Consider the following 27,209-nt stretch of genomic DNA (forward strand, 5'->3'; position numbering starts at 1 on the left):
CCACCCCACCCCCGCCCCTCCGCCAGCCCTCCGCTGCTCCCGCTGGGTCGAGCCCGGGCACTCCCGTCCACTAGGACCGTTTCCCGCAGTGCACAGGACCCCCCACGTGGCATCCTCTAGGCTGCTCATTTTACTCACTCTCCCTTTGCGGTCGCCCGGCGTCTCCCTCCCGGTCTTTCTTCCCTCAAGTCGCCGCCCACTAGGCATTCGGCGACGGAACGGATGCCGTCTACGTCCTAGCAGCTCACTTTCCAGTGGGATATCGGGAATGTAGGCACACTCTGGCAGGTACGGCCGGGGGAACAGGTTTGGGGACAGAACAGCACGAGGTGTCACACAACGGGGTCGTCCCCTCCCCCAGCCCAGGGCCCAGGGGCCTCGCCCACAAGGTGACCGCGAATGGAAGGCCTGGCCACGGCAGGGCCTCACTGCAGGAGGATGAGAATGGCTCGGAGGTGGGTCTGGGAGAGGAATGGGGTCAGGCCAATATCAGGGCCAGGGGCGGAGGCGGCGGCCCCGGCGGTAGCAGGGCGTGGGGGGAACGTGAAGAGCAAGAACCCAGGTCGGAGGGAGGACATGGCGTGGGCGGGGACTAGGGAGGGTGAGCAGAGACCAGGAGGAGACGTCAGCGGAGGGGCGGGGCCGGTCAGGGCGTAACCAGCGTGGGGCGTGACTTAGGAAGGTGGGCAAAGACCAGGATGGGTGTCAGCTAAAGGAAGGGGCCATCTTGGGGCGTGGCTAGCGCGGGCCAGGGCCTAAGGAGGTGAGCAGAGGGAGGGGACGGAGACATCCACTGAGGGGCGGGGCTGCTGTAGGACGTGACGAACGTGGGGCGGGGCATAGGGAGGGTGAGCGGGAACGGGACAAAAGCCGAGGGGTAGGGCCGGGGAGGACGTGAGCAGCGTGAGGCGGGGACTAAGGAGGTTGAACAGAGACCAGAAGGGGACCTAAGCGGAGGGGCGGAGCCAATGCAAGAGGTGGGCAGAGCGAGGAGGGGCCTAAGGGAGGGTTAGAGGAACCAGGGCGTCAGCGGAGGGGCGGGGCGTGTCTAGGACCTGTCCAGCGTGGGGCGCGGCCTTGTGAAGTTGAGCGGGGACGGGGCGTCAGCAGCGGGGCGACGCCGGCCACCGACGTGGCCAGCGTTGGGCGGGTCGCAGGGAAGGTAAGCAGAGAGGGTACCGCAGGGGAACGGGGCGGCCGGTGTAGGACGTAGCCAGCGTGGGGCGGGGCCTAGGGAGAAAGAGCGGGGAAGAAGCGTTTGCCAAGGGGCCGGGCCGGCGTAAAACGTGTCCAGCATGGGGCGGGGCTTAGGGAAGGTGTGCGAAGAGCGGGAAAGGCACGTCATCTGAGGGGCGAGGCCAGTGCTGGACGTGTCCCCATTGGGGCGGGGTCTTGGAAGGCGAGGAGCGTCCGGGCTGTTGGGGGAGGGGTCACCCTCCCCCCCGCTCCGCCCAACCCTCCGGACCCGCCCCTCCTTCCATCCCACACGCCAGTAGGTTGGTTGCACCTCTCGGTTTGGGGGTGTTTCCGGTCCGAGGGAGCTGGCTGTTACTTCCCTAACTGCCATGACTGTTTCGAGCAGTTCCAGGTGAGACTCCGAGCCCTGGAGCCTCTTGCACTGAACGCGCCGCTGTGTCCCCGTTAGGGTGACAAGTGTGTGCATATCCCCTGTTGGCTGGACACACCGGGCTGCGAGCGCGGGTCTCGCGGGACCACGGCGGCCGCGGCGGCCTCACTTGGCGCGGGATAATGGACCGAGCAGGGCAGGCAGGGTCTATGCTAGTGGCGGAGATCCGGCGGGATAGGCTGGACGTGGCCCAGAGCAGAGGGTGCTCAACGGGAGGCTGAGTGTACGGGACTTGGGGAGAAGCGTGGTTGTCACCGAGAATCGCCTTAGGTCGTTAAGTCGTCGTTGTATTGCAGCTTCACGTTTTCTTGGGCGACTTCCAGAATTATCTGAAGATTTTTTTTTTTTTTGAGAAGTATGGGATATTCTTTTGTTTTTGTTGTATTTAGAGAGTGCAAGCGGGGGAGGGGCAGAGGGAGGGACAGAATCCCAAGGAGGCTGCACATCCAGCGCCGAACTATGCAGCTCTGGATGCCAGACCCTGGGATGATGACCTGAGTCAAAGTCAAGAGTCTGATGCTCAACCCTCTGAACCACCCAGGCGCCCCGAGGTGTATAGATATTCTAATCACTGTTTTTATTTTAATGTTTTAAGTCGTTGGGATAATTAATGAGGCTTGTATAATTGGTACCATTTAGGAAGCGTATTTTGCTTTCAACTAATGAAAAAGTAATTTTTCAATATGTGAGGACATTGGATATCTGAGGGATGTTTCTTGTTTGCCATTGTTAACCTTAAAAACAAAACTGCCACGGGGCACCTGGGTGGCTCAGTCAGTGAGTGTCGGACCCTGGATTTCAGCTCAGGCCTTGATGCTACTAGGGTCATGGGATTTAGCCACAGATCAGGCTCCACGATGAGCGTGGAAATTGCTTGGATTCTCTCTCTCCCTGTGCCCCTCTACCCTCCCCTGCGCGACAGCGAATGCTCGCTCGCTCTCTTTCTCCCTCTGTCTTAAAAAAAAAAAAAAAAGTAGAACTGCCTGTTATTTTAGCAGCAACTGATGGGGTTATTTGGGAATGAATAAAAGAGAATTGCAATCCTGGACAAACAGGCTTTAGAAAAACTGTAGGGAAGCATGGGAACCAAGGGGAGGCTTGCTTTTTTAAGGAGAAAAGGGGTAATTTGGGAAGGTTGCTGTGAACTAAAAGTCCATTGGAGTAAACAGAGTTTGAAGTGTGGTGGCTTCTCACTGGCTGAACTGTTGTTCTGGGGGCTGAGGAAAAGGTCTCTTCCTCCTGCTGGACTTGTTGAGTAGTATCCACGTGCAAGGCCAAGTCCCGGAAGGGTCCAGTCCCTCTTCCTGTTGGGTCTGCAATTGACTGTGTGTTCTAGGGTGTGAAAGTTTTCCCTGCCACATCTGCCCACTCCATTTTAGGGAGGTTTCCTATTACTAGGTTTCACACCATAAGCATTAAAAATCAGTAAGGAAATTAGATCTTCAAATTTCAGTATCTTCATTTATACCTTTTTAAAGTTTTTATTTATTTATTTTGAGAGAAAGCATGAGCAGAGAGAGGGAAACAGAATCCCACGCAGGCTCTGCTATGTCAGCACAGAACCCAATGTAGGTCTCGAACTCATCATGAACTGTGAGATCATGATCTGAGCCAAGAAATCAGGACTTGGATGCTCAAACCACTGAGCCCTCCACATGCCCCAATGTACACTCCATAAACTTTAACATGAAAGTTTAACATGAAAGCGTTAACATCTCTTTTTTATATTTCCTTTGGAAATGTGATCCTGGTTGGAATTTGGCAATACCTGATTCCAGCCACTCATGCTGCGTAACTTCTCAAGGATTATTTACAAGAGAAGACACTCTTCTGGCTTTCTTAAAACTTTTTTTTTAATTGTTTTAATGTTTATTTTTGAGAGTGAGCCACAGGGGAGGGACAGAGAGAAAGACAGACAGGATGCAAAGCAGGCTCCATGCTGACATCAGAGAGCCCAACGTGGGGCTTAACCTCAGGAAACATGAGATCATGACCTGACCCTAAGTCAGATGCTTAGCCAACTGAGCCACCCAGGTGCCCTCTTTCTCAAAACTTTTAGGTTGATTTAATATTAGTATTTGAACTCAAATCAATTCAGAATTTGGAAGACATATTTCTTTTAGGTAACAGAACAGTAACCACTATGGAGTTCCTTAAAAAACGGGACCCAGTGCTCCTCCAAGTCTCCAAATCTCCATTCCCCCGAGCTCAGCTTACTCCACTCAGACCTGCTGGGAAGTGGACTCTGATTAAGCAGCCAGGACTTTACACCATTGGTGGCTAAGTGGCCTTGACAGTTGGACTCTCTGTTTGCTTTTCTTTATCCCTCTCTGCTTGCCTAGGAGTCCAGTGATACAATTCTGTCTGTGACCCATCCAGCCTGCAGACCACCTTCTCCGTCAAATCTTCGATGTTTAGGTGTTTACATAATGTGTACTTGAGAGTCCCCACATTAGATGGAGTGAGTTTTCTTGGGTCTATGTGGAGCACATATCCCTATGAGAAGCTGAGCCCATACGGTAGGTATCTTGAGTAAAGCAAACTGTATACACAATGTCTTTGAGTCTCTGTTATCTTGTGTCCCTTTTTTTCCAGGAGAAAATTCAACCCTACATGAATAAGTATTGTTTATTATACTGGAAATATTCTTAAACCACTTTTCATTAAGGTTACAAATTATTTCACGGGGCACCTGGGTAGCTCAGTTGGTTGAGTGTGTGACTTTGGATCAGGTCATGATCTCGTGGTTCACAAGTTCAAGTCCTGCATCGGGCTCTGCTGACAGCTCAGAGCCTGGAGCCTGCTTCCAATTCTGTCTCCCTCTCTCTCTGCCCCTCCCCCACTCACACTCTGTCTCTCAAAAATAAATAAATGTTACAACCTTTTTAAAAAATTATTTCACATAACTATGTGAATTTTGACTTGTGCATTGGCTTTTTCATGTGTGAATCTGCATGTTATCAAAACTCTCTGAAGAAAGAGCTCTGAACACATGGCTACAGAGCATACACACACAAACCACTGGTAGCGTTTGCTGAAATGTAGTAGCTGGTCAGGCCTGGAGCTTTATTGATTATTGATCAATATTATTGATTAATATTGATTATTGATGCTTTAATGGCATGGAGAACAATGATGAGTGATGTCAGCTGATTCAACACATGACAAATCACATTGGTGATCTGTAAAGACTCAAAAGGATGACTGAACCTGATAGGTTGAAGATAGCATCTCCTCTCTCACCTGAATGACCATTGTCCTGTGACTGAATGTTAACACTCGACTGCATAACTGAGACAAAAATCAGGATGTCAGAACTTCAAATGACCCACCACTCCTGTATTGAAACCTTGAGCCACTCTGCCTCTTCCTGACACCGCGACATAGCAGCTGTCTCTCAGTCACATTGAGCTTCCATCAAGGAAGCTTGCCTTTTCCATTAGAAGCCCTGTACGTATCAAAGATGAATAAAACATTGCAACATAAGAACTAGGATATCCTGGGAAATCTTTGCGAATTATATATCAACAGGGCAGAGCCTAGGGATTTGATATTCTCTTATTGTTTTCCAGGTTGAACGCTGCTCATGTTCTGTCTGATAAACACTAATTATCTTGCACTGCTAAGTTAAAGGGCAGAAGGGGGCGCCTGGGTGGCTCGGTCGGTTAAGTGTCCGACTTCGGCTCAGGTCATGATCTCGCGGTCTGTGAGTTCGAGCCCCGCGTCCGGCTGTGTGCTGACAGCTCAGAGCCTGGAGCCTGTTTCGGATTCTCTGTCTCCCTCTCTCTCTGCCCCTCCCCTGTTCACGCTCTGTCTCTCTCTGTCTCAAAAATAAATAAACGTTAAAAAAAAAAATTTAAAAGGGCAGAAGGAACCACCGGCTCCTGGGTGGCTCAGTCAATTGAGCATGCCACTTTGGCTCAGGTCAAGATCTCATGGTTTGTGAGTATGAGCCCCATGTTGGGCTCTGTGCTGACAGCTTGGACCCTGAAGCCTGCTTTGGATTCTGTGTCTCTGCCCTTACCCTGGTCCCACTCTCTCTCTCTCAAAATAAACAAATCATTAAATAGTAATATTAATAATAATAATAATAAAAGGGATAGAAGGAACCAGCACTAGGAAGCCAACTATCAGACCCAATTTAAGTATGTCAGTCTTTTAAGATTCGTGCCTGCCTTCTCCACTCTGCCTCAGGTATCATTGTATTGGGATAAATGCCAACCAGGCATATAAGGAGCTCTGTCTCAGTAATTGTATATTAATGCTTCTATCCATTTTCCTTTCAAAACAAGCTTCCATATTGTCTTTTGTTTCCTAAAAATTACACAAACTGATTCTAATACTTTTTGCCAGTGATGAATACAGCACAAAACAAATGATACTTAATATTAAAACTTACCTTTTACCTGTCACCCAAGGGGGGTTACTGTGACTCTCTATCCCAGTGCCAACATCCACTTGCTAATTACAGTCCTGTTTGGCTTGTCCCACCTCAGGCCATTTGCACTTGTCTGTTTTTCTCTGTATGACTCTTCCTCTGATCTCCTCATGAATGATTGCCACTATCATTTCTCTACTTTCTCAGAACCACATTCTCTGAACACGTTTTTAAAACAACTTTTGTTTTCTAACAACAGATATTTTCAGGATTTATTCAACTATGCCATATTTACAACTGTGCCTCGGGCCCCCTGGGTGGCTAAGCCAGTTAAGTGTCTGACTTCAGCTCAGGTCATGATCTCACAGTCTGTGAGTTCAAACCCCATGTTGGGCTGTGTGCTGACCGCTCAGAGCCTGGAGCCTCTTCCAATTCTGTGTCTCCCTCTCTCCCTGCCCGCCCTCTCTCTTTCTCTCTCTTTCACAAATAAATACACATTAACAAAAAAAAAAAAAAAAAGAACTGTGCCTACAAGTTAAAGAGGGGAAAATCTTCTATCTGTTTTTGGATTTATTTTCTTATAGAAATCTTTGTAAGTTTTTATTCCTGTATAATTTATCAACATTCTGGGTCTTGAATCCATATGTCTGACCCCACTGCCCCTGCCATTCTGCAGAATGGATGTGTTAGCAGGCATGAAAACTACAGTAATCTTATTGTCCATTTCCATCAGAGCTCTTGGGTGACCAAATGCATTGTCAATGAGCAGTGATATTTTGAAAAGGATTTTTTTTCTGAGCAGTAGGTCTCAACAGTGGGCTTAAATACTCAGCAAACTACGTTGTAAAGAGATGTGCTATCATCCAGCCTTTGTTGTCTGTTGATGGAGTTCAGCCAGGGTAGATTTAGTATAATTCTTAAGGGCCCCAGGATTTTCAGGATGGTACATGGGTGTTGGCTTCAACTTAGTCACCAGCCGCATTAGCTCCTAACAAGAGAGTCAGTCTGTCCTTTGCAGCTTTGAAGCCAGCCGCTGACTTCTCTCTGGCTATGAAAGTCCTGGATGGCATCTTCTAACAGAAGGCTTCCAGTAGATTTTCCAACTTAAAAGCTGTTGGTCGGTGCAGCCACCAGCATGAATTTGTCTCAGCCAGATCCTCTGGATAACTGGCTGCAGCTTCTGTATCAACACTCGCTGCCTCACCCTGCAGTTTTATGTTACAGAGGCGACTTCTTTCCTTACTCCCACCAACCATCCTCTGCTCGCATCAGATGTTTTTCTGAAGTTTCTTCACCTCCCTCATCCTTCAGAGAATTAATTGAAGAGAGTCAGGGCCTTGCTCTGGATTAGGCTTTGGCTTCAGGGAATGGTGACCTTCTATACAGACCACACAAACCTTCTCCATATCTACAATAGGTCTGTTTCAGTTCACTGTCTTTTTTTTAATGTGTATTTATTTTTGAGATAGAGACAGATCATGAGCAGAGGAGGGGCAGAGAGAGAGACACACACACAAAATCCTAAGCAGGTTCCAGACTCTGAGCTGTCAGCACAGAGCCCGACACGGGGCCGGATCCCATGAACCGTGAGATCGTGACCTGAGCCGAAGTCGGACGCTTAACCGACTGAGCCACCCAGGCTCCCCTCACTTCACATTCTTATCACCCATGTGTTCACTGGAGTTGCACTTTTAATTTCCTTCAAGGACTCTTCCTTTGCATTCACAGCTTGGCTGACTTTTTGGCACAAGACACCTAGCTTTCAGCCTGTCTCTGCTTTCAGCGTGCCTTTCTCACGAAGCTCATTCATTTCTAGCTCTTGATTTAACGTGACAGACCTTGAACACTTAGGAGGCCGGTGTAGGGCTGTCTCATGGAAAAGAGGCCCCAGGAGAGGAGGAGGGGGACAGCTGGTAGGTGGAGCAGTCAGAATACACACAACACTTACTGATTAAGGTAGCCCACACCTATGGGCACAGCTCGTGGCACCCCAAAACAATTGCAATAGTAACATCAAAGATCACTGAGCACAGACCACAGTAACAAATATGATAATGAAAATGTTTTAAATATTGTGAGAATTCCCAAACTGTGACACAGAGATAATGTGAGCAATTGCCCTTGGAAAAATGGCACCGAGCAACATGGCGTTGCCACACACCTTTGTGAAAAGCAGTATCTGTAAAGCACAATACAACAAAGTGTGCCTGCCTGTAGTTAAGACCTGGAGGAGAAGAGGTTCTCTATTCTTCTGGGCCCAGGCCACCACCTTCAGCAGCCCCCTCCTCTTCATCTCCAGGCAAGCAAATGAAATCCTAGAGCAGACCCTTCCTCTTCTCCAAGTCAGATTTAGTTGACATGCTACCGACTGCCATGCTCTACACGCACAAAATATGATAGGTTCCATGAATAAATTATACCTTCAATGTTCATTTCCCCATACATAGGATGTGTTTCAACTATTTTTGAATAATACGAAAAAGTATATATGTCTTAGGATCTGTCTTCATATATAAAAGAATAAATTACTTGTGAAGGAAAATCAGGCAATGTATTTTCATTTCAGGCACAGGCATTTGGTTCCCAAAAGAACAGTTTGTCCTTTTTTTCTTCTTAATGTGTTTGTATCAAATATAAAAGTGAACCTATAGTAACTCTCAAAAGGGAGCATAATTTTTACAGCGGGAATTTAAGGTAATCAGGTTCTCGTTTCCCTGGTTCTCGGACACGTTCCTGTCTTGCCAGCCTCGTCACACTGCACCATCCTTGAGGCAATGAGGGCTTCTGCTCATCAGAAAGGAGTGTCTGCGGTAGGAGACTGTGGACCAGGCTTGTGCCACACAGAGAGTGGAGCTCTATTAGAGAGTAAAAAGGATACGTGGTCAGATCCTGCGTTGTTTAAGGGCTCATTTAGAAGAGATCATTTAAAGAAATTTTTAAAAAACAAGAAAACTTTGTGTACAGAATCTCAAAGGATATATCTTTTAGGAAAACTTGTAGTAGAAAATACAGATGTTTTAGTCAGTTTCCTAAAAACTTATTTGAGCAAAGCCTCAGGACTCCCCATGGAGGTAGGCAGGAGCACTATTCGAGACTTTCCCCCCTCCCCTGGTAACAGAACTTGTGTAAAATTGCTGAGAGAAGCCAAACCATTTGTGTCCCAGGGGCTGAGAGCAAACTACAGTCGGGTGAGTTGGGTGGACTGGACGGGGAGGCAGGCTAGTGGATTTCTGAAGATGATGGCAGGTCTAAAGGTCCTACTTGTAAGGCCAGTGAGAAAGCAGGGAAGAAGTTAAAGCTGGAGAGTGTTAGGAATGAAATCTGTACTTGTAAGTGATATTAGCCCCACCCAGCAGCCTCTGGAGAGGGGAGTGGTTGCTGGAGGTTGAGCTCTAGAAACACTCTTGAACACTGGAGACCAACCTGCAGGCTGGTGAGAGCTTCCATCTGCTGGAGGGTAATCCTGCCCACCTCCATGGGGACTGATGGATCCTGCCCTGGGGACCCTTCTGGACCTCACCCGTGTACCTCTTCATCTGACTGTTCATCCTTGTAATAAACCAGTAAAACTGAGTAAAGTGTTTTCCTAAATTCTAGGAGTCATTCTAGAAAATTGCCAAGCCTAATTTGAGGGATTGTGGGAACCCTTGAATCCACAATGCTCTCGGCAGAAAATGTGGGCGGTCTGGGCACTACATTTATGGTTGGCATCTGAAGTAGAGGAAGTCTCATGGGGCTAAGACTTTGAACTTGCGGAATCTGATGCTGACTCCAGGAAGATGGTGTCAGAATGAACTGAATCCTTGGACACCCAGGCAATGTCAGAACATTAGTTGTTGGGGTGAAGAAAACTATTTATACGAATTTTTAGATTTTGAGCAATCCATGACTGTTGTCTGTCACAGGGTGTTGGTCGGTAAGTGGGTGGAAGAAATGGACGTATAAGGGAGGTAAGAAGGCAGAACTAACAAAACAGGCTTTTTTGTCTCAGATGTTATTGAGCACGAGCCATGTAACCAGGCATTGGGATAGGTCCCGTGTATGCAGTTGGAATAAAGTTGCTTTTTTTTTTTTTTTTTGTCCTGCATGCATGCAGAAAAGAGTGCATGGGGATTGAGGTGGGCAGTAAAAGGGATGGAATTAGGGGCTGATAGACTTTAAGTGGTGTCAGTGGATGAGCTGGAAAGAGAGAGGCTCTGATTGCTGGAGGGATCTCCGGTTCTTCATCTGACAGGGCATTCCTGGTAAGACCTGGCAGGGGGCTATACCTCTTAAGAGGACCATGTTTAGAAATCTGAGTTTGGGAAACAGAACACAACTGAAATCCTAGCTGTATCATTCCTTAGCCATGAACTTTCCTCATCTTGCTAAAGTTTCCTGAAACTGTGTCACGTGTCCATGTCATTCTGGGCTGCAATAATAAAATACCACACATTGGTGGCTTAAACAACCGACATTTGTTTTTCACAGTTCTGGAGCCTGGGAACTCCCAAGACCAAGGTGTCAGCAGATTCAGTATCCTTGCTGTGCCTGCCTTCTCACTGGGTCCTAACTTGGTAGAGAGAGAGAGAGAGAGAGAGAGAGAGAGCTGTGGTGTGTTCCTCTAAGAATTACTCCAGTCCCTTCATCGGGGACCTCCTCTCAAGACCTCATCTAAACCTAATTACCTCTCAGAACGCCCCACCTCCAGGTACCATCACATGGGGAGTTAGGGCTTTGACATACGGACTTTGGTGAGGCTGGAGGGGACACTGCCATCCGGTCCATAACAGTGACTGTACTGAAAACAGCAGGATCTATTCTGAGGATTAGTTAAGTGAATGTTCTTAAGTTTCCAAGCAGAGAGTCCTATTGTTAAACTTTGAATTTGTCTTCCTTATTTTTTGGACTCCAGGTGTAAGGAGGTGAGTTTTGTCTACTTTTGTTTGTGATACAATATCATTTTTCCGTGAAATACATTTAAGTACAAACAAAATTTTGGTAAGAATTCAGACTTTACCAATATGTTTAAATATACGATTTATGAAATGCTGGGGTCTCATTTGTGGTGATGACTGATATACGACAATATTCCAGTGACAACTTTACTAAAATGTCAGATTGAACAAATATATTCCCTCATAAAACAAAACCTCTGCATTGTACGTTTTCTAAGTCAGGCACTTTTAGGTTTGGGGTTCAGGGAGGGAATTAAATATCCCTATGAAAAGTTGGCAGTTAACTTAGAAATAATGATTTTCATTGCCTTGTCTGAAAATAAAAAAGAATATTCCTATCTTATTGACGAGCAGCAGTAGCCAAAGCCTTGTCACTTCTGACCCAAGCAGAAGTGAGAGCTCCCGCAATTGTCTCAGGGCATGTGGCGTGTTCTTGTAGGGGGAGCTGGGGGGTTGCATGCAGGCACATCAGGGATTCATGACCAGGGGGTCTGGGCATTGTGGGTAAGACTGGAGTCTCTTGGCTTCTCTCTCCTTGCCCAGCTTTTCCTGCATACGGTTTGCATTCTCTGTGAGTGGAAATCCGGAGGAAGAGACGTGGTGGCCGAACCCTTGATGATGCAACTGCAGGTGGGTGGATACGCGATCCTTCTCCTGAATGATGCCTCTGTTGCCTGTGGCTGGGAAGGCTTCTCTTGGCCCAAGTCTTCGAAGTGCATCCAGGCAGTTTTCAAGGGTCTGGGTTCTAGTTCATTGTTGCCAGGACGCGCAGATACTTTTTGTTGGTCAGGGATGGATCAGGAAGAAGTCTCCTTTCCAGCATTTACACCAGTGTATCTCATGCTCCTTAAGGATGTCCTTGCAGAAAAGAAATATGCAGAGTTTTCCTTCCTCATGCAGTGTATGGGCTTGGTTGGGGGGTGATTTACCCGTGGGCCATGGTAGTGGCTGCAGTGTCCTCGGCACGTGGTGACAGGTGCTAGAGATGAGCAGGACCAGCAGATTACATTCCACTGAGGAGGCGGGCCTTTGAGCAGGTCAGCTCTGCAGTTTTCCAGAGAGTACAAGAAACATTTGTATGAGAGAGGAAATCAGCCATCATTTCTTTTCCCCTCAGTTTTAAGCTTACTAAAGGTTTGGTAACATACACTTGACTAATCTGGAAACTTCCAAAGATGACTAAATCCTCTTTACTACCCTTATCCCTTTTCACCCATTTTCCCCGTTATAATTAAACTTTTTAAAATTGGAAATCTGAAAACAGTGCCTAGGGAGTATTTTTCAAAAAATTAACTCTGTATTTGGCTGAATGTGGATAAAACTAGAGTCAAATTTAGAATCCTGTTGCAATTTTAGAAGGATTAGAGAGGCTATAAGTAATCGAGAGGATTCTATTGCCTTTCAACAGAAAAAACAGGATTACCATACGGAGGATTGATGCAGTCATCATTGTTGTTAAGAATGGAGAGCTCACTGCAGGAGAGATCACTGTGGGGCCATCCTTCGGACGAGCCATCTCAGGAGCCCCTAACCGGACCGCAGGACCTGTCTGCCCTGATACCTTATAAAGAACAAGTGAGTTTTTAAGATGAGAGGTGCGACTTGCTGACCTCAAGTTCTGCATGAGAGTTGTTCATCCTGCAGAATGCTGGGCATTGCTTCATAGGTGTCTACCTTTAATGTTAATATACCTACACTTGTATGTATGAAGTGTTTGCTGTAAAAGAAGCAACTGCACATTACCTCAATGGAACTCTCAGTATATATATATATATATGTGGGTGGGTGTGTGTGCATGTATATCTGCGTGTGTATATATATATATATATATATATATATATATATATATATATGTGTATATATACATATACACATACATATACATATACACACAAACAAATATATTTTTTTCTTTTTTTAGTAATTTCTACAGCGAGCATGGGGCACACACTCATGACCCTGAGGCCAAGAGTCACATGCTCTTCCAACTGAGCCAGCCAGGTGCTTCTCACTACTATTTACTATTTAACCTAGGTTATAATTGCCACCCAGGACATCAAAATTGCCATCTTACTGGAAAATTTCCAGGTTATTTCCTATTGACATTCCTTTATGATAAAGTAATTGTGTGTGTATTTCTGTTTGAATGTGTCTGAAGGGCAGAAGGCAGATCGGCACAGTAGGAACATTTGATTTGAACCACAAATGGAGTTTAAGTTTTCTATTCATACAGCTCCCCCATCTGCTATCACTATCATGTTGCCAGCTGCCCCCTAGGGATTGTTCAGCCTGGCCCTACTGAAACAATATCTGATATTTTAGGAATCTGTGACCTACAAAGATGTAGCTGTAGACTTCACCCAGGAAGAGTGGGCCCTGATGGACACATCCCAGAGAACGCTGTACAGAGATGTGACACTGGAAAACATTAGTCATCTGGTCTCTGTGGGTGAGTCGGTCACATCTGTTCATTCATCCATCCTTCCATACATCTATCCATCTTTTTGTTTATTAACCTTGTATCCAGGAGAGCTTCCACATATTCTAATACAGCTGTCTGCTCTGATTTTTTTTTTGTAGCATTTCTGAATACTAGATGGAATTTGTAACTTTCTTTACTTTCATCATGTGTGTTACATGATAATTTGAATACAGACTTCTTGGCCACGAGTGTGTATCTACTGCACTTTCTCCAAGACCCAGAACAATGCTGGGAATACAGTGCATATTTTTTGAATGAATACATAAACATCCTAAATATTTTTCTGTCCTAAGCAGTGTGGGAATGGTGAGCACGGTAGAAAATATAACATCTTGTATCACTTTCCACATAAAACTCCACAGAATATTCTGGTGGAGCTTATGTGTATTGTATCCCTTTGAAAATAGTAATCCCCTTGTGAGAACATTTAATTCCTTCTGGATGCAAACACTAAGCCTTCTGCTCTCTCTCAGCTTGGGCAGGAGCATCAGCAACCAGAGATCATACTGTCTTTGGGTGCAGTGTCAGGCTGAGAGCCTTTATCAATGTTTTTAGTGTTCGAGGTGTTATTCTCTGGGCTGTTCTTCCACACTCATGTTCTTCCTCAGCTGCCTGTACAGTAGAATATCAGGTGCTGTTCTCGACACGGAACTGCAAATTCACACAGCATTCTCCATTGATATAGGGTGTCATTTCTTCAGATCAGATGTGATCTCCCCGTGGGAGCAAAGAGGGGAGCTGTGGAGGGAAGAAAGAGGACCTCCCCAAGGCTGGAGTCCAGGTGAGCTGCAGACATGCGCTCAGTGTGAGAAGGCTAGTGAGTAAGCAGGGTCTTATTGATGTCAGTGCAGATTTCCTTGAGTGAACGACAGCTTCAGAAACTGTGAGTGGCCAGTGAGACAGCATTCCTCAGATTGTGTCATTATTTCTCTCACATCAGTTTCTCTTCATGTACCTGTACTTACATTTCGCCTCAGGCAAGCAATGTTCCTGTCCTCGTTGGAGGTGAAATTTCACATTGTGTTCTGTGTCATGATTTCTAGTGTCCTTCTTTTAGGATTTCCACTCTGATATTCTCTGCAACAGCCCATCATTATTTTATTTTTCTTTCACTTAAACATTGAGTTTTGTTCTAACTGATACTGTTCTAAAATGTATGTCTATTCACCAGTATTTTCCTCAATTTCACATTATTTGGTCATGTGTGCTTACCTGGTCTTGTGAGCTTGTCAACACTTTAATTCCCCTAGTCTACTCAAGGTGTTTCTCAGGTTTATTTCTTTTTTTCCTCGATTATTTTAGGCATGAAAAAAAGCCATAACAAGCAAGAAATAATATCTATGCAAGATATCTACCTCAAGGACCCACCTAACTGCTGGACAATAGTAAGTGTCATGAGGAGGAACCTTGCCTATTCATGTTCAAAGACCTGGGTGGAGCCTAAGTCATCAGTTGTAGAATCACATAACAATTAGTATAAGTGCCTTCTCACAGAATGTGATTGACAATTTACATCTGGGGAAGAAATTAGCCTGGATTTAAGCTATAATTGTTCTGAGAAATGGATAATTGCATAACCATGGTTTATTGGCATGACACATAATGATATCTTCAAAAACACTCAGCCCTCCAAAAAAGATGCTACCAAGGGTAAAAATGTTTGTGCATGTCAGTGATGAACACCCCGTGTGCATGTAAGTGATCTGGGGAAGGTTTTAGTTGGAGATTACCACTGAATGGCCAGCCTGGAATTCGTAGGTAGAGAACTGGGTGTATGCATGTTTGGGAGAAGTCCTATAACAGTCTCTCATCTCTTTCCCAACAGCAGAAACGTCATGCAGGAGAAGACCTCTCTGTATATAGTGGGTATGAAGTTTTCATTCACACCTACACACTTACGCAACATATCTTAACTGACAGTGGACACAAACCCTATAAGTGTAATGAATGTGGAAAACACTTCACCCGAAACGCCAACCTTCATACCCACAAAATAAGTCACACAGGAGAGAATCCATTTGTTTGTAATCAATGTGGGCGGCACTTCAGGTATTTTTCATCTTTAACTAGACATAAGCGAATTCATACTGGAGAGAAGCCTTATGAATGTCATCTATGTGGGAAAGCCTTTGTTCGTAGTTCCCTTAAACAACATCAGAGAACACACACTGGAGAGAAACCATATACATGTCCTCTATGTGGAAAAGGCTTCGTTACAAGGTCTAATCTTCGAGAACATGAGAGAACTCACAGTGGAGAGAAACCATATACATGTCATCATTGTGGAAAAGCCTTTGTTCAAAGCTCTTGTCTTAGAAAACATGAGAGAACTCACAGTGGAGAGAAACCATATAAATGTCATCTATGTGGAAAAGCCTTTGTTACAAGCTCTAACCTTCGAGACCACGAGAGGACTCACACTGGCGAGAAACCATATAAATGTCATCTGTGTGGAAAAGCCTTTGTTCAAAGCTCTTGTCTTAGAAAACATGAGAAAACTCACACTGGTGAGAAACCATATACATGTCATCTATGTGGAAAATCCTTTGTTCAAAACTCTTACCTTCGAGAACATGAGAGAACTCACACTGGAGAGAAACCATATAAATGTCATCTATGTGGGAAAGCCTTTGTTCGAAGCTCTTGTCTTAGAAGACATGAGAGAATTCACATTGGAGAGGACCCATATACATGTCATCTGTGTGGAAAAGCCTTTGTTACAAACTCTGATCTTAGTAAACACAAGAAAACTCACACTGGACAGAAACCATATACATGTCGTCTATGTGGAAAAGCCTTTGATCATACCTCTTGTCTTAGAAGACACGAGAAAACTCACAGTGGTGAGAAACCATATACATGTCATCTATGTGGAAAAGCCTTTGTTCAAGGCTCTAATCTTCGAAAACATGAGAGAACACACTGGTGAGAAGACATATCATTGTCTTCTGTGTGAAAAAGCCTTTGTTCAAAGCTCTTGGTTTAGAACACATGAGAAAACACACTAGAGAGAAACCATAAACATGTCATCTATGTGGAAAAGTCTTTGATATAAGCTCTGATCTTAGAGACCATAATGGAATTCACTCTAATTCTAGTGAATGAATATGGAAGTGCCTTCAGCCACATTACTAATGTGAAACCAGCCAGAGGACTCAGGTGGGAGAAGTTCCATGGTCATATTCATTACAGAAATGCCTTCATTTTTAACTCCTCCTTACACAACATGAGTAAACTACATTTGGATGAACCCTATATTTATAATCAAGGAGGAAGACACATTAGCTGGTCTCTGGTCATAGGTAGCACAAGAACATCCAGTATGAATACTAATCTAAGTATTAGATTAGTGGGAATTTTTAAGTGGGAATTTACACAGGAAAATCTTTACAGATGGAGGTCACTGTAGGAGAATAACAGAAAAATTAATGCTGGAGAAGTTATTCATTGTTACATGCATGGAAAAAAACTTGACTAGTAGAAAATCTATTGTAGGCAAGTGAAGCTTCACACTCTGTATTATAGTAAACGAATGGCAGCCTAAGTGATTTTTAATTCCTTAGTCAACATGTAGTTTCTCACACTGTATATATAGCATTACTAAAATCAGATGAAAGGTTAGACTTTGCATTAGAAATCCCTGAGTAGGAGAAACATTTATCAAGAAAGTCCTAGCACACAATTTAGACATTAATTTATAATTCTGCCTAACAGCCTATTATTATAAAAATGTAAGAAGGGTAGCATTGTGACATCATCTGGCAGTTCTAAATTCAGAATTTTGTAACTTTTTTTTTTTTTTGGTTCCTGGAACTGCATATGAAGCAAAGTTGTTGATTAAAAAGCCATTATGTTGGTCAGGGTCCTATTTTTCATGCAGCAATAGTAATTATGATGATTGGATTCAACTAGAAAGTGTCTTTGAATATTAACTGAAAAACATAGAACACAAGATGATGCGTCATTACTACATATTGTTAACCACGTATGTAGGTCGTAATGATGAATTAAAGATTCTTATATAGTTTGTGACTGAACCCTGTATAAATTTTCATTTTAAAATGCCATTATTGAAACAAAGAATGGTATTACCTAACAATAAGGGGGCCCATTCAACAACAGGATATAAATCTGTAAATATTTATGCGCTCAACATAGGAGCACCTACATATATAAAACAAATACAAACAGATGTCAAGGGAGAGACAGTTATGCAGTAAAAGGGGGATGTTAATACACACTTTCATCAATGAACGAATCATTCGGACAAAAATCAGATAACATCTACCATAAGTGACACGTTAGATGAGATGGACTTCACAGAGGTACACCGCACACTTCATCCCAAAGCAGCAGAATAACATACTCTTGGCAAGTTTCCATGAGACATTCTCCAGAATTGGTCATAGTTACTGCCTGTTAGTAGCAATCAGTAATTTTTTTTTCTCTTTTACCCAAGCCATGTAATTGCCCCTCTTCCTCGTACTCCTATAAAGCCCTTGCTTTCACCCCACAGATAGGACACTTTTCTGTTTACTGCTGGAATCGGTGCTCCCCAAACTGCAAATCTTTAATCCCAAGTAAACACTCATCTGCCTCTCGTTGCAGCTCTTGTTTTCAGGTGGCAATGGGGACAAGTAATGTTTCTTTTCCTTTCTTGGCCAGGCGCTACAGAGCGTGACCTGGGAGAGCTGACTTTGGAAGGAACTCTATTCTGGCTCTCCCAGTTTTCAGGATCCAACCCGCAGCTCCAGAATGAGTGCGATCACTCTGCCACTGCCTCAAAACGTGCCATCATAGGCCACCAAACGATTGAAGAAAAATAATAGTTTAAAAAAAACTTTTAATATTTATTTATTTTGGAGAGGGAGAAGGAGAGAGAGCATGAGCAGGGGAGGGACAAGAGGGGGAGAGAGAAAATCCAAGCCAGGCTCTGCGCTGTCAGTGCAGAGCCCGATGTGAGGCTCAAACTCACGAACTGAGATCATGACCTAAGCCAAAATCAAGAGTCAGATGCTCACTCGACTGAGCCACCCAGGCACCCCTCCATTACATGTTTTGATGACTGCCCCGCACCGGTGTGTTCGAACTCAACAACTCTGCCACTCACAGCCCCCATCACTGGTGCACACAGATTTCCCCATCTCTGAACCATTCAGACCCTGGATTCCAGTTTTACACTGGTCAGGATCTGGCCTTTCCTTCACCACGGCCCTAACAAGTCTCACAGGCCTGATGCCACGATGCTACTTTCCCTTCTCCCAGGCTCCCCAGTGGCCTGTGGGCCTGTAGTGGACTCGCTGGTGCTCCGGGGTTTGACTGTTGCCAGGCAGACCTTGCTTTTCACCTCCTGCATGCACTGATCCCACGGTGAACAAAACGCCCTCGACACACACACACACAATCTGATAACATGTTCTGACAATCACATGTAGACCTTCCACCCTGACCACACTCTCAACAGACACAATTATGGCCAACACCCCCACAGTCAGACAACGCAGGGACACACAACTGTGTACAGATTATATGACTATATGCTTTCTGACCACACAGAATTGGTGACACACATATAGTCATCATATAAAGGGAATCTGGCTATGCATGTGTGTTTTGGTGTTGAGGCGTTTCACATGTTGCCATCAACATGACAACCCAGGGCTTAGAGGGGAGAGGCTCAAGGCACAGAATGTGTGCTGATGCCCATCAGAGCCTGGCAGTGCTCGTTCTTGGTATATTGTGTAAGAGGCAGGTGGAGCCTAAGGATCTGCATACTAAGTGTTTGATACAAACATACCAGCCAAAAAAAATTTTTTTGGTAGAAAAAAATGCAGAAAATTTAGCCAGGGTCCCGTGAGAATGCATGAAGGATTCAGTATGAGTCCAAACTGTCAGCTGAGGATTTTTCCTCAGAAGATTCATATTGCTCTTAAAACCTGCATATAAATGTTGTATACGTATAAACACTGAAGCATTCTTTGCGTTAAAATATTTCAAGTAGGGGTAACCTGGATGGCTCAGTCGGTTAAGTGTCCAACTTTGGCTCAGGTCATGATCTCACAGTTAGTGGGTTCGAGCCCCACATTGGGCTCTGCACTGGCAGTTTGGAGCCTGGAATCTGCTTCGGATTCTGTGTCTCCCTCTCTCTACCGCTCGCCTGCTTGTGCAGGCTTGCTCGCTCTCTCTCTCTCCCAAAAGTAAATTTAAAAAAAATAAAATATTTGGCGTGCCTGGGTGACTAAGTCGGTCAAGCGTCCGACTTCGGCTCAGGTCATGATCTCACGGTTCATGAGTTCGAGCCCCACTGACAACTCAGAGCCTGAAGCCTGCAGCCTGCTTTGAATTCTGCATCTCCCTCTCTCTCTGCCCCACCCCCGCCTGTGCTCTGTCTCTCACAAATGAATAAACGTTAAAAAAAATTAAATAGAAATAAAAAATATTTGGAGTAAAAGAAGTTCAGTTTCTGCCATGACTGAGTAGATTTTATTGGTCTTACCCATAAAAAGCAACATCAAAACCTGATTAAAATATACAGATCTTTGAAGATTTGTCATGTTACCTGTTTAAACAGGAGTTTTTGAGGTACAATCCATGAGACTAGGGAAATCCAATGAGATGATTGGCACATCCACACTGGATTTTCTACTGAGGCAATTGAAAATTAGCGGGGTGGGAGAATGAAATTCCAGGAAAAAAGATGGAGCCTTTCTGGGCTTGGTAGAAATAAGTTTGAATTTTGTGCATGCAAAATATTGGGGCTTTTGCTTCCAGATAAGGTGTGAGTAGAGGTGGAATAACAGTAGAAATTAAATATTCACTTAAAAGGTGTATTTGTTAAAGTCTAAAACGTTGTGGAACCAGAAAGGATTACCTGAACTGAGATTCCACCCGGGGAAAAGCCTTCGTTAGTGGAGGTGAGATCACCAGACATTTCCACACCTGAAGAAATTGCTTAGTATGGACACTGACAGTCTCAGGGAGAAAGACATCACCAGGGAATAAAAACAAGCTGATAGGCACATAGACTGTCGTGGCAGCTTGAAATCAGCAAGAGTCCCCCCAAACGGGGCTGCTTTTCTTTACAGGCTATTAGGTCGGGACTGGCAAGAAAGGTGGTGTAATACAATCCCATGGTTTTGGGAGATTACTTCCAACAGCAGGAAGACATCCGCAGTGATTTTAGAAGAATGAACCTGAAGGCATGAAGGTCAGATTCACTCCAAATCAAAGTGGCAACACAGGCAGAGCGCATTCCGATTACAGAATGGGGAAAATGTGATGTGTCCCAATTCTATCTGCCTAAGGAAGGGGATAGTCACCATCTCTATGTAAAACAACATCAGTGCCAGCGTCTCCCTTTTAGAAGATCTCAGAGCAGCGCCCTGCCGGCTCAGTGGTGGAGCATGCAACTCTTGATCTCGGGGTTGTGAGTTCAAGCCCCATGTTGGAAATCAAGATTACTTAAAAGTAAAGTCTTCAAAAAGAAGGAGAAAAAGGAGAAGGAGGAGGAGGAGAAGAAGAGGAAGAAGAAAATCTCAGGTATACAAGAAAAAAGTAAGGAAACGTGATGGGAGGTGGGAGTAAAGGACAAATATAGACAAGACCAAAAAACCCATGCATATTTTTAGATTGGAGTCACAAAGAAAGGAATTTACAATAATTATGTTAAATAGAGTAAAGTAATAAAAATATATTTAAATAGAGACAAGTGCAATGGCTCTGGTTTTAGCGAACTCTGGTCTATAAGTGAAATTAATGGAGGAGGTTAACAGGCTTTACATAGAAAACCAAACTAGTGGGGCGCATGGTGGCTCAGTCAGTTAAGTGCCCAACTCGGTTTTGGCTCAGGTCATGACTCACAGTTCGGGCTGATGGCGCAGAACCTACTCGGGATTCTGTCTGTCTCTTTCTCTGTCTCTCTGCCTATCTCTGCCCCTCCTCTGCTTATGCTCTCTCTCTCTCCCTCAAAATAACTTTCAAAAAGTTAAAAAAAAATAGAAAACCAAATTAGTGAACTCGTGGATGTTTATATGAAATATTCACACAAAAGCCCAAGAGATAAAGTGGGGGAACTGAGAAAGACATTGTAATACCCTTCAAAAAGCACAGGATAATTAGATTCTCAGTGTTCCCACATATGAAAGAGGGATATTAGTCATTTCTAAATGAACAGTAGGAGCCAGTTACTGCCTTGTCCTCCTGAAAGAGGAGAAGCCCTCTCTCTCTCTCTCTCTCTCTCTCTCTCTCTCATCTCGGACTTCTACATGTATTTATGGGAGGGACTAATATGGGACTCATTCCCATTTAGTGATTTGGGGATTCATGGCTGTTGAGAAAAATCAGATTTTCATAGCTTCTTTCTGCGCTACGAGTTTTGCCAAACAGTATACAGCCTGTCACTAGAAGAGATGATGATTTTTTTACATGATTATTTAGATTCAAGTTAGTTGACATATAGTGCAGTACAGGTTTCAGGAACAGAATTTAGTGATTCATCACTTACATACAACACCCAGTGCTCAACACAAGTGCCCTCCTTAGTGCCTGTCACCCATCTAGCCCAACCCCCCACCCACGTGCCTCCATTCATCCTCAGTTTGTTCTCTTTATTTAAGATTCTCTAGGGGCACCTGGGTGGCTCAGTCAGTTGAGCATCTGACTTCGGCTCAGGTCATGATCTCACGGTCCATCAGTTCGAGCCCCGCATCGGGCTCTGTGCTGTCAGCAGAGTCTGGAGCCTGCTTCAGATTCTGTGTCTCCCTCTCTCTGCTCCTCCCCCCACCCATGCTCTGTCTCTCTCTCCCTGTCAAAAATAAACTTTAAAAAGATTCTCTTATGGTTTGCTTCCCTCTATGTTTTTATCTTTTATTTCCTGTCCCTAGGCATACCTGTTTGGTTTCATAAATTCCACATATGAGTGAAATTATATGATGTTTGTGTTTCTCTGATGACTTATTTCGCTTAGCATAATACACTCTAGTTCCATCCACGTTGTTCCAAATGGCAAGATTTCATTCCTTTTGATTGCCGAGTAGTATTCCAGCGTGTGTGTGTGTGTGTGTGTGTGTGTGTGTGTGTGTACACACCAACTTCTCTTTTATCCGCTCATCAGTCGATGGACCTTTGAGCTCTTTCCATAATTTGGCTATTCTTGATAGTGCGGCTATAAACATTGGGGTGCATGTTCCCCTTAGAATCAGCACTTTTGTACTGTTTGAATACCTAGTAGTGCAACTGCTGGGTTGTAGGGTGGCTCTATTTTTTAACTTGTTTGAGGAGCCTCCATAGGGTTTTCCACAGAAGCTGACAGTTGGCATTCCTTTCAATGATGCAAAAGGGTTCCCGGTTCTCCACCTCTGTGCCAGCACCTGCACCTGTTGTTTCGTGAGTTGTTAATTTCAGCCATTCTGACAGGTGTGAGGTGGCATCTCCTTGTGGTTTTGATTTGTACTTCCTTGATGATGAGTGACGTTGAGCATTTTTTCGTGTGTCTGTTACCCATGTGGATGTCTTCTTTGGAAAAGTGTCTATTCATGTCCTCTGCCCATCTCTTCACTGGATTAGTTGTTTGTTGGGTCTTGAGTTTGAGAAGTTCTTTATAGATTTTGGATACTAACCCTTTATCTGATATGTCATTTGCAAATATCTTCTCTCATTCCGTCGGTTGTCTTCTAGTTTTGCTGATTGTTTCCTTTGCCTTGCAGAAGCTTTTGATCTTGATGAGGGTCCAATAGCTCATTTTTGCTTTTGGTTCCTTTGCCTCCGGAGTCAAGTTGAGTAAGAAGTTGGTGCGGCCCAGGTCAAAGAGGCTGTTGACTGTCTTCTCCTCTAGGGTTTTGATGACTTCCTGTCTCACGTTTAGATCTTTTGTCCACTTTGAGTTTATTTTTGTGTATGGTGTTAAGAAAGTGGCCCAGGTTCATTCTTCTGCATGTCGCTGTCCAGTTTTCCCAACACCATTTGCTGAAGAGACTGTCTTTATTCCATTGGAGGTTCTTTCCTGCTTTGTCAAAGATTAGTTGGCCATACGTTTGCGGGTCCATTTCAGGGTTCTCTATTCTGTTCCATTGATCTGAGTGTCTATTTTTGTGCCAGTACCGTATTTTCTTGATGATTACAGCTTTGCAATACATCTTCAAGTCTGGAATTGTGATGCCTCTAGGCTTGGTTTTCTTTTTCAGGATTGTTTTTGACTATTAGGTCTTTTCTGCTTCCATACAAATTGTTTGTTCTAGCTCTGTGAAGAATGCTGGTGTTATTTTGATAGGGATTGCACTGAATATGTAGATTGCCTTGGGTAGTATCAACATTTTAACAATGTTTGTTCTTCCAATCCATGTCCATGGAATGTTCTTCCTGTGTGTGTGTGTGTGTGTGTGTGTGTGTGTGTCTTCTATTTCTTTCATAAGCTTTCTATAGTTTTCTGTGTATAGATTTTTCACCTGTTTGGTTAGGTTTATTCCTAGGTATTTTATGGGTTTTGGTGCAGTTATAAATGGGATTGATTCCTTGGTTTCTCTTTCTGCTGCTTCATTATTAGTGTCTAGAAGTGCAACCGATTTCTGTGCATTGATTTTTGTCACAGACTATGAGTCTGGAGTTCTCTCTTGTGCAGCAGAAGAGTGGACACAGAAGTGAATACAAGAGAGGCTAATGTCCAGGAGGAGACGAGAGCCCCAAGCAGGGGTTTCGTCTCCATATTTATTGAGCTCACGAGATATTACCCGTGTAGTGAACGTGAAGAAAACAAGATCTTACACACGTGAACACAGAGCAAACAGTCACATAGTAATCATTAACTTGTGTGAGTAAGAAGCAAAGGGTCTGGGGGGCATGTGGAGTTTGTGATCAAGGTACATTGGCACCAGATGGAAAGTAATTTCCTTCAGGTGATATAACAAGTTTCCTTCGTGATCCCATTACAGTATCTCACTAGCTAACCTCGGGCGTTTTCGCCCCGTGGTGGTGGCTTTCCTCCCTAAGCATTTTTCTATCCCATTACGTAAATAGAATCTATTTCCCCAAGATTTTAAATCCTGCGACTTTGCGGAATTCATGGATCCGTTGTAGCAGGTTTTTGGTGCAGTCTTTTGGGTTTTCCACATAGAGTATCCTGTTGTCGGTGAAGAGTGACAATTTGACTTCCTCCTTGCTGATTTGGATGCCTTTTATTTCTTTGTGTTGTCTGATTGCTGAGGCTAGGACTTCCAACTCTATGTTGAATAACAGTGGAGAGACCTTAGGGAGAAAGCGTTTCTGTCGCCTTCCTGACCTTAGGGGGAAAGCTGTCAGTTTTTCTCCCATGAGGGTAATATTAGCGGTGGGCCTTTCGTATATGGCTTTTATGATCTTGAGGTATGATCCTTCTATCCCTACTTTCTTGAGGGTTTTTTTTTTTTTTTTTTGTCAAGAAAGGATGCTGTACTTTGTCAAATGTTTTCTCTGCATCTATTGAGAGGATCATGTGGTTCTTATTATTTCTTTTATTAATGTGATGTATCACATTGATTGATTTGTGGACATTGAACGAGCCCTGCATCCCAGGTATAAATCCCACTTGATCCTGGTGAATAATTCTTTGAATGCCTGTTGGATCCGGTTGGCTAGTATCTTGTTGAGAACTTTTGCATCCATGTCCATCGTGGATATTGGACTGTAGTTCTCCTTTTTAGTGGGGTCTTTGGTTTTGGAAACAAGGTAATGCTGGTGTTGTAGAATGAGAATGGAAGTTTTCCTTCCATTTCTATTTGTTGGAACAGCTTCAAAAGAATAAGGGTTAACTCTTCTTTAAATGTTTGGTCGAATTCCCCTGGAAAGCCATCTGGCCCTGGACTCGATTTTGGGGAGATTTTTGATTACTGATTCAATTTCATTACTGGTTATGGGTCTGTTCAAACTTTCTATTTCTTTCTGTTTCAGTGTTGGTCACTTAGATATTCCTAGGAATTTGTCCACTTCTTCTGGATTGCCCAATTTACTGGCATATAACTGCTCATGATATTCTCTTACTTTTGTTTGTATTTCTGCAGTGTTGGTTGTGATCTCTCCTCTTTCACTCGAGATTTCATTTATTTGGGTCCTTATTCTTTTTGATCAATCTGGCTACGGGTTTGTCAACTTGTTAATTCTTTCAAAAAACCAGCTCCTGGTTTCATTGATCCGTTCTACTGGGTTTTGTTTTACATTGTTTTTTTTTTTCCTTGATATCATTGATTTCTGCTCTAATCTGTATTCTTTCCCATCTTCTGCTGGTTTGGGGCTTTGTTTGCTGTTCTTTTTCCAGCTCTTTAAGGTGGCAGATTAGATTGTGTAGCTGAGACCTTTCTTCCTTCTTTAGGAAGGCCTGGATTGCTGTATACTTACCTCTTATGACTGCCTTTGCTGCATCCCAGAGGTTTTGGGCTGTCATGTTATAATTTTCATTGGCTTCCATGTACTTTTTAAAAATGTTTGTTTATTTTTGAGAGAGAGTGCGAGTGGGAGAGGGGCAGAGACAGAGGGGGAGACAGAATCCCAAGCAGGGTCCAGGCTCTGAGCTATCAGCACCGCCCGACACAGGGCTCAAACTCACGGACCTGAGACGGTCACGTAACCGACTGAGCCACCCAGACACCCCGGCTTCCATGTACTTTTTAATTTCCTCTTTAATTTCTTGGTTAACCCATTCATTCTTCAGTAGGATGTTCATTAATCTCCGAGTATTTGTGGCCTTTCCAAATGTTTTCTTGTGGTTGATTTCAAGTTTCATATCATTGTGGTCTGAAAATACACACCGTATGACCTCGATCTCTTTGTACTTGTTGAGGGCTGATTTGTGTCCCAGTATGTGATGTCTTCTGGAGAATGTTCCATGTGCACTGGAGAAGAACGTATATTCTGCTGCTTCAGGACGAAATGTTCTGAATATATCTGTTAAGTACATCTGGTCCCGTGTGTCATTCAAAGATATTGTTTCCTTGTTGATTTTATGCTTAGATGATCTGTCCATTGTTGTAAGTGGGGTGTTGAAGTCCCCTACTATTATGGCCTTATTATCAGTGAATTTCATTATGCTTGTGATTATTTGATTTATATATTTGGGTGCTCCCAAACTGGCGGTATAAATGTTTACAATTGTGAGATCTTCTTGGTGGATACGCACCTTCACTATGATATAATGCCCTTCTTCATGTCTTGTTACAGTCTTTATTTTAAAATCTAGTTTGTCTGATATAAGTACGGCTACTCTGGGTTCCTTTGGCGACCATTAGCATGATAGATGGTTCTCCATTCCCTTACTTTCCATCTGAAGGTGGCTTTGCGTCTAAAATGGATCTCTTGTGGGGCACCTGGGTGACTCAGTCACTTCAGCGTCCGACTTGGCTCAGATCATGATCTCGCGGTCTGTGAGTTCGAGCCCTGCGTCGGGCTCTGTGCTGACAGCTCAGAGCTTGGAGTCTGCTTTGGATTCTGTGTCTCCCTCGCTCTCTCTGCCCCTCCCCCGCTCATGCTCTGTCTCTCTCTCTCTCTCTCTCTCTGGCAAAAATAAATAAACATTAAAGAAATTGAAAAAAAAATAAAATGGATCTCTTGTAAGCAGCCTATAGATGGATCTTGTTTTCTTATCCATTCTGATACCCTGTTTCTTTTGATTGGAGCGTTTAGTTCATTGACATTTAGAGTGACTACTGAAAGATATGAATCTATTGCCATTGTGTTGCCTGTAGAGTTTGGAGTTTCTGGTGATGTTCTCTGGTCCTTTCCAGTCTTTGTTACTTTTGGTCTATTTTGTTTTGTTTCATCCTT

General features: G+C 44.0%; 1 protein-coding gene and 1 long non-coding RNA gene across 3 annotated transcripts; one reads left to right on the plus strand and one right to left on the minus strand.

Moving 5' to 3' along the window:
* The first annotated feature begins 104 nt into the window (after positions 1-104).
* On the plus strand, positions 105-19,883 carry LOC109261521 (zinc finger protein 596-like). Of its 2 annotated transcripts, none has more exons than XM_053900735.1 (8): positions 105-288; positions 3,970-4,146; positions 12,351-12,517; positions 13,265-13,391; positions 14,110-14,205; positions 14,727-14,809; positions 15,250-16,349; positions 18,090-19,883. In XM_053900735.1, exons 2-8 carry the CDS (start codon positions 4,038-4,040, stop codon positions 18,103-18,105), a joined length of 1,698 nt encoding a protein of 565 aa, XP_053756710.1. In that variant the 5' UTR covers positions 105-288; positions 3,970-4,037; the 3' UTR covers positions 18,106-19,883. The 2 variants fall into 2 exon arrangements, with proteins under 2 accessions (XP_053756710.1, XP_053756711.1); XM_053900736.1 differs by having other exon boundaries at positions 116-288; positions 15,250-15,290.
* LOC109261523 (uncharacterized) lies at positions 8,535-16,034 on the minus strand. Its single transcript, XR_002077425.2, has 2 exons — positions 15,988-16,034; positions 8,535-8,860 (listed from the first exon to the last, which is right to left on the minus strand). It is a non-coding gene; the product is annotated as an uncharacterized LOC109261523 (long non-coding RNA).
* Positions 19,884-27,209: the final 7,326 nt, after the last annotated feature.

Source organism: Panthera pardus, unplaced genomic scaffold (genome assembly GCF_024362965.1).
Source record: "Panthera pardus isolate Hobbes unplaced genomic scaffold, ASM2436296v1 HiC_scaffold_13, whole genome shotgun sequence".
Classification (NCBI taxonomy): domain Eukaryota; kingdom Metazoa; phylum Chordata; class Mammalia; order Carnivora; family Felidae; genus Panthera; species Panthera pardus.

Coding starts and splice junctions, on each gene's coding strand:
- LOC109261521 (XM_053900735.1), top strand. CDS start 4,038: ATGTTTAGGTGTTTACATAATGTGTACTTGAGAGTCCCCACATTAGAT. Junction 13,392..14,109: donor TAGTCATCTGGTCTCTGTGG/GTGAGTCGGTCA, acceptor CCATTGATATAG/GGTGTCATTTCTTCAGATCA. Junction 14,810..15,249: donor CACCTAACTGCTGGACAATA/GTAAGTGTCATG, acceptor CTTTCCCAACAG/CAGAAACGTCATGCAGGAGA.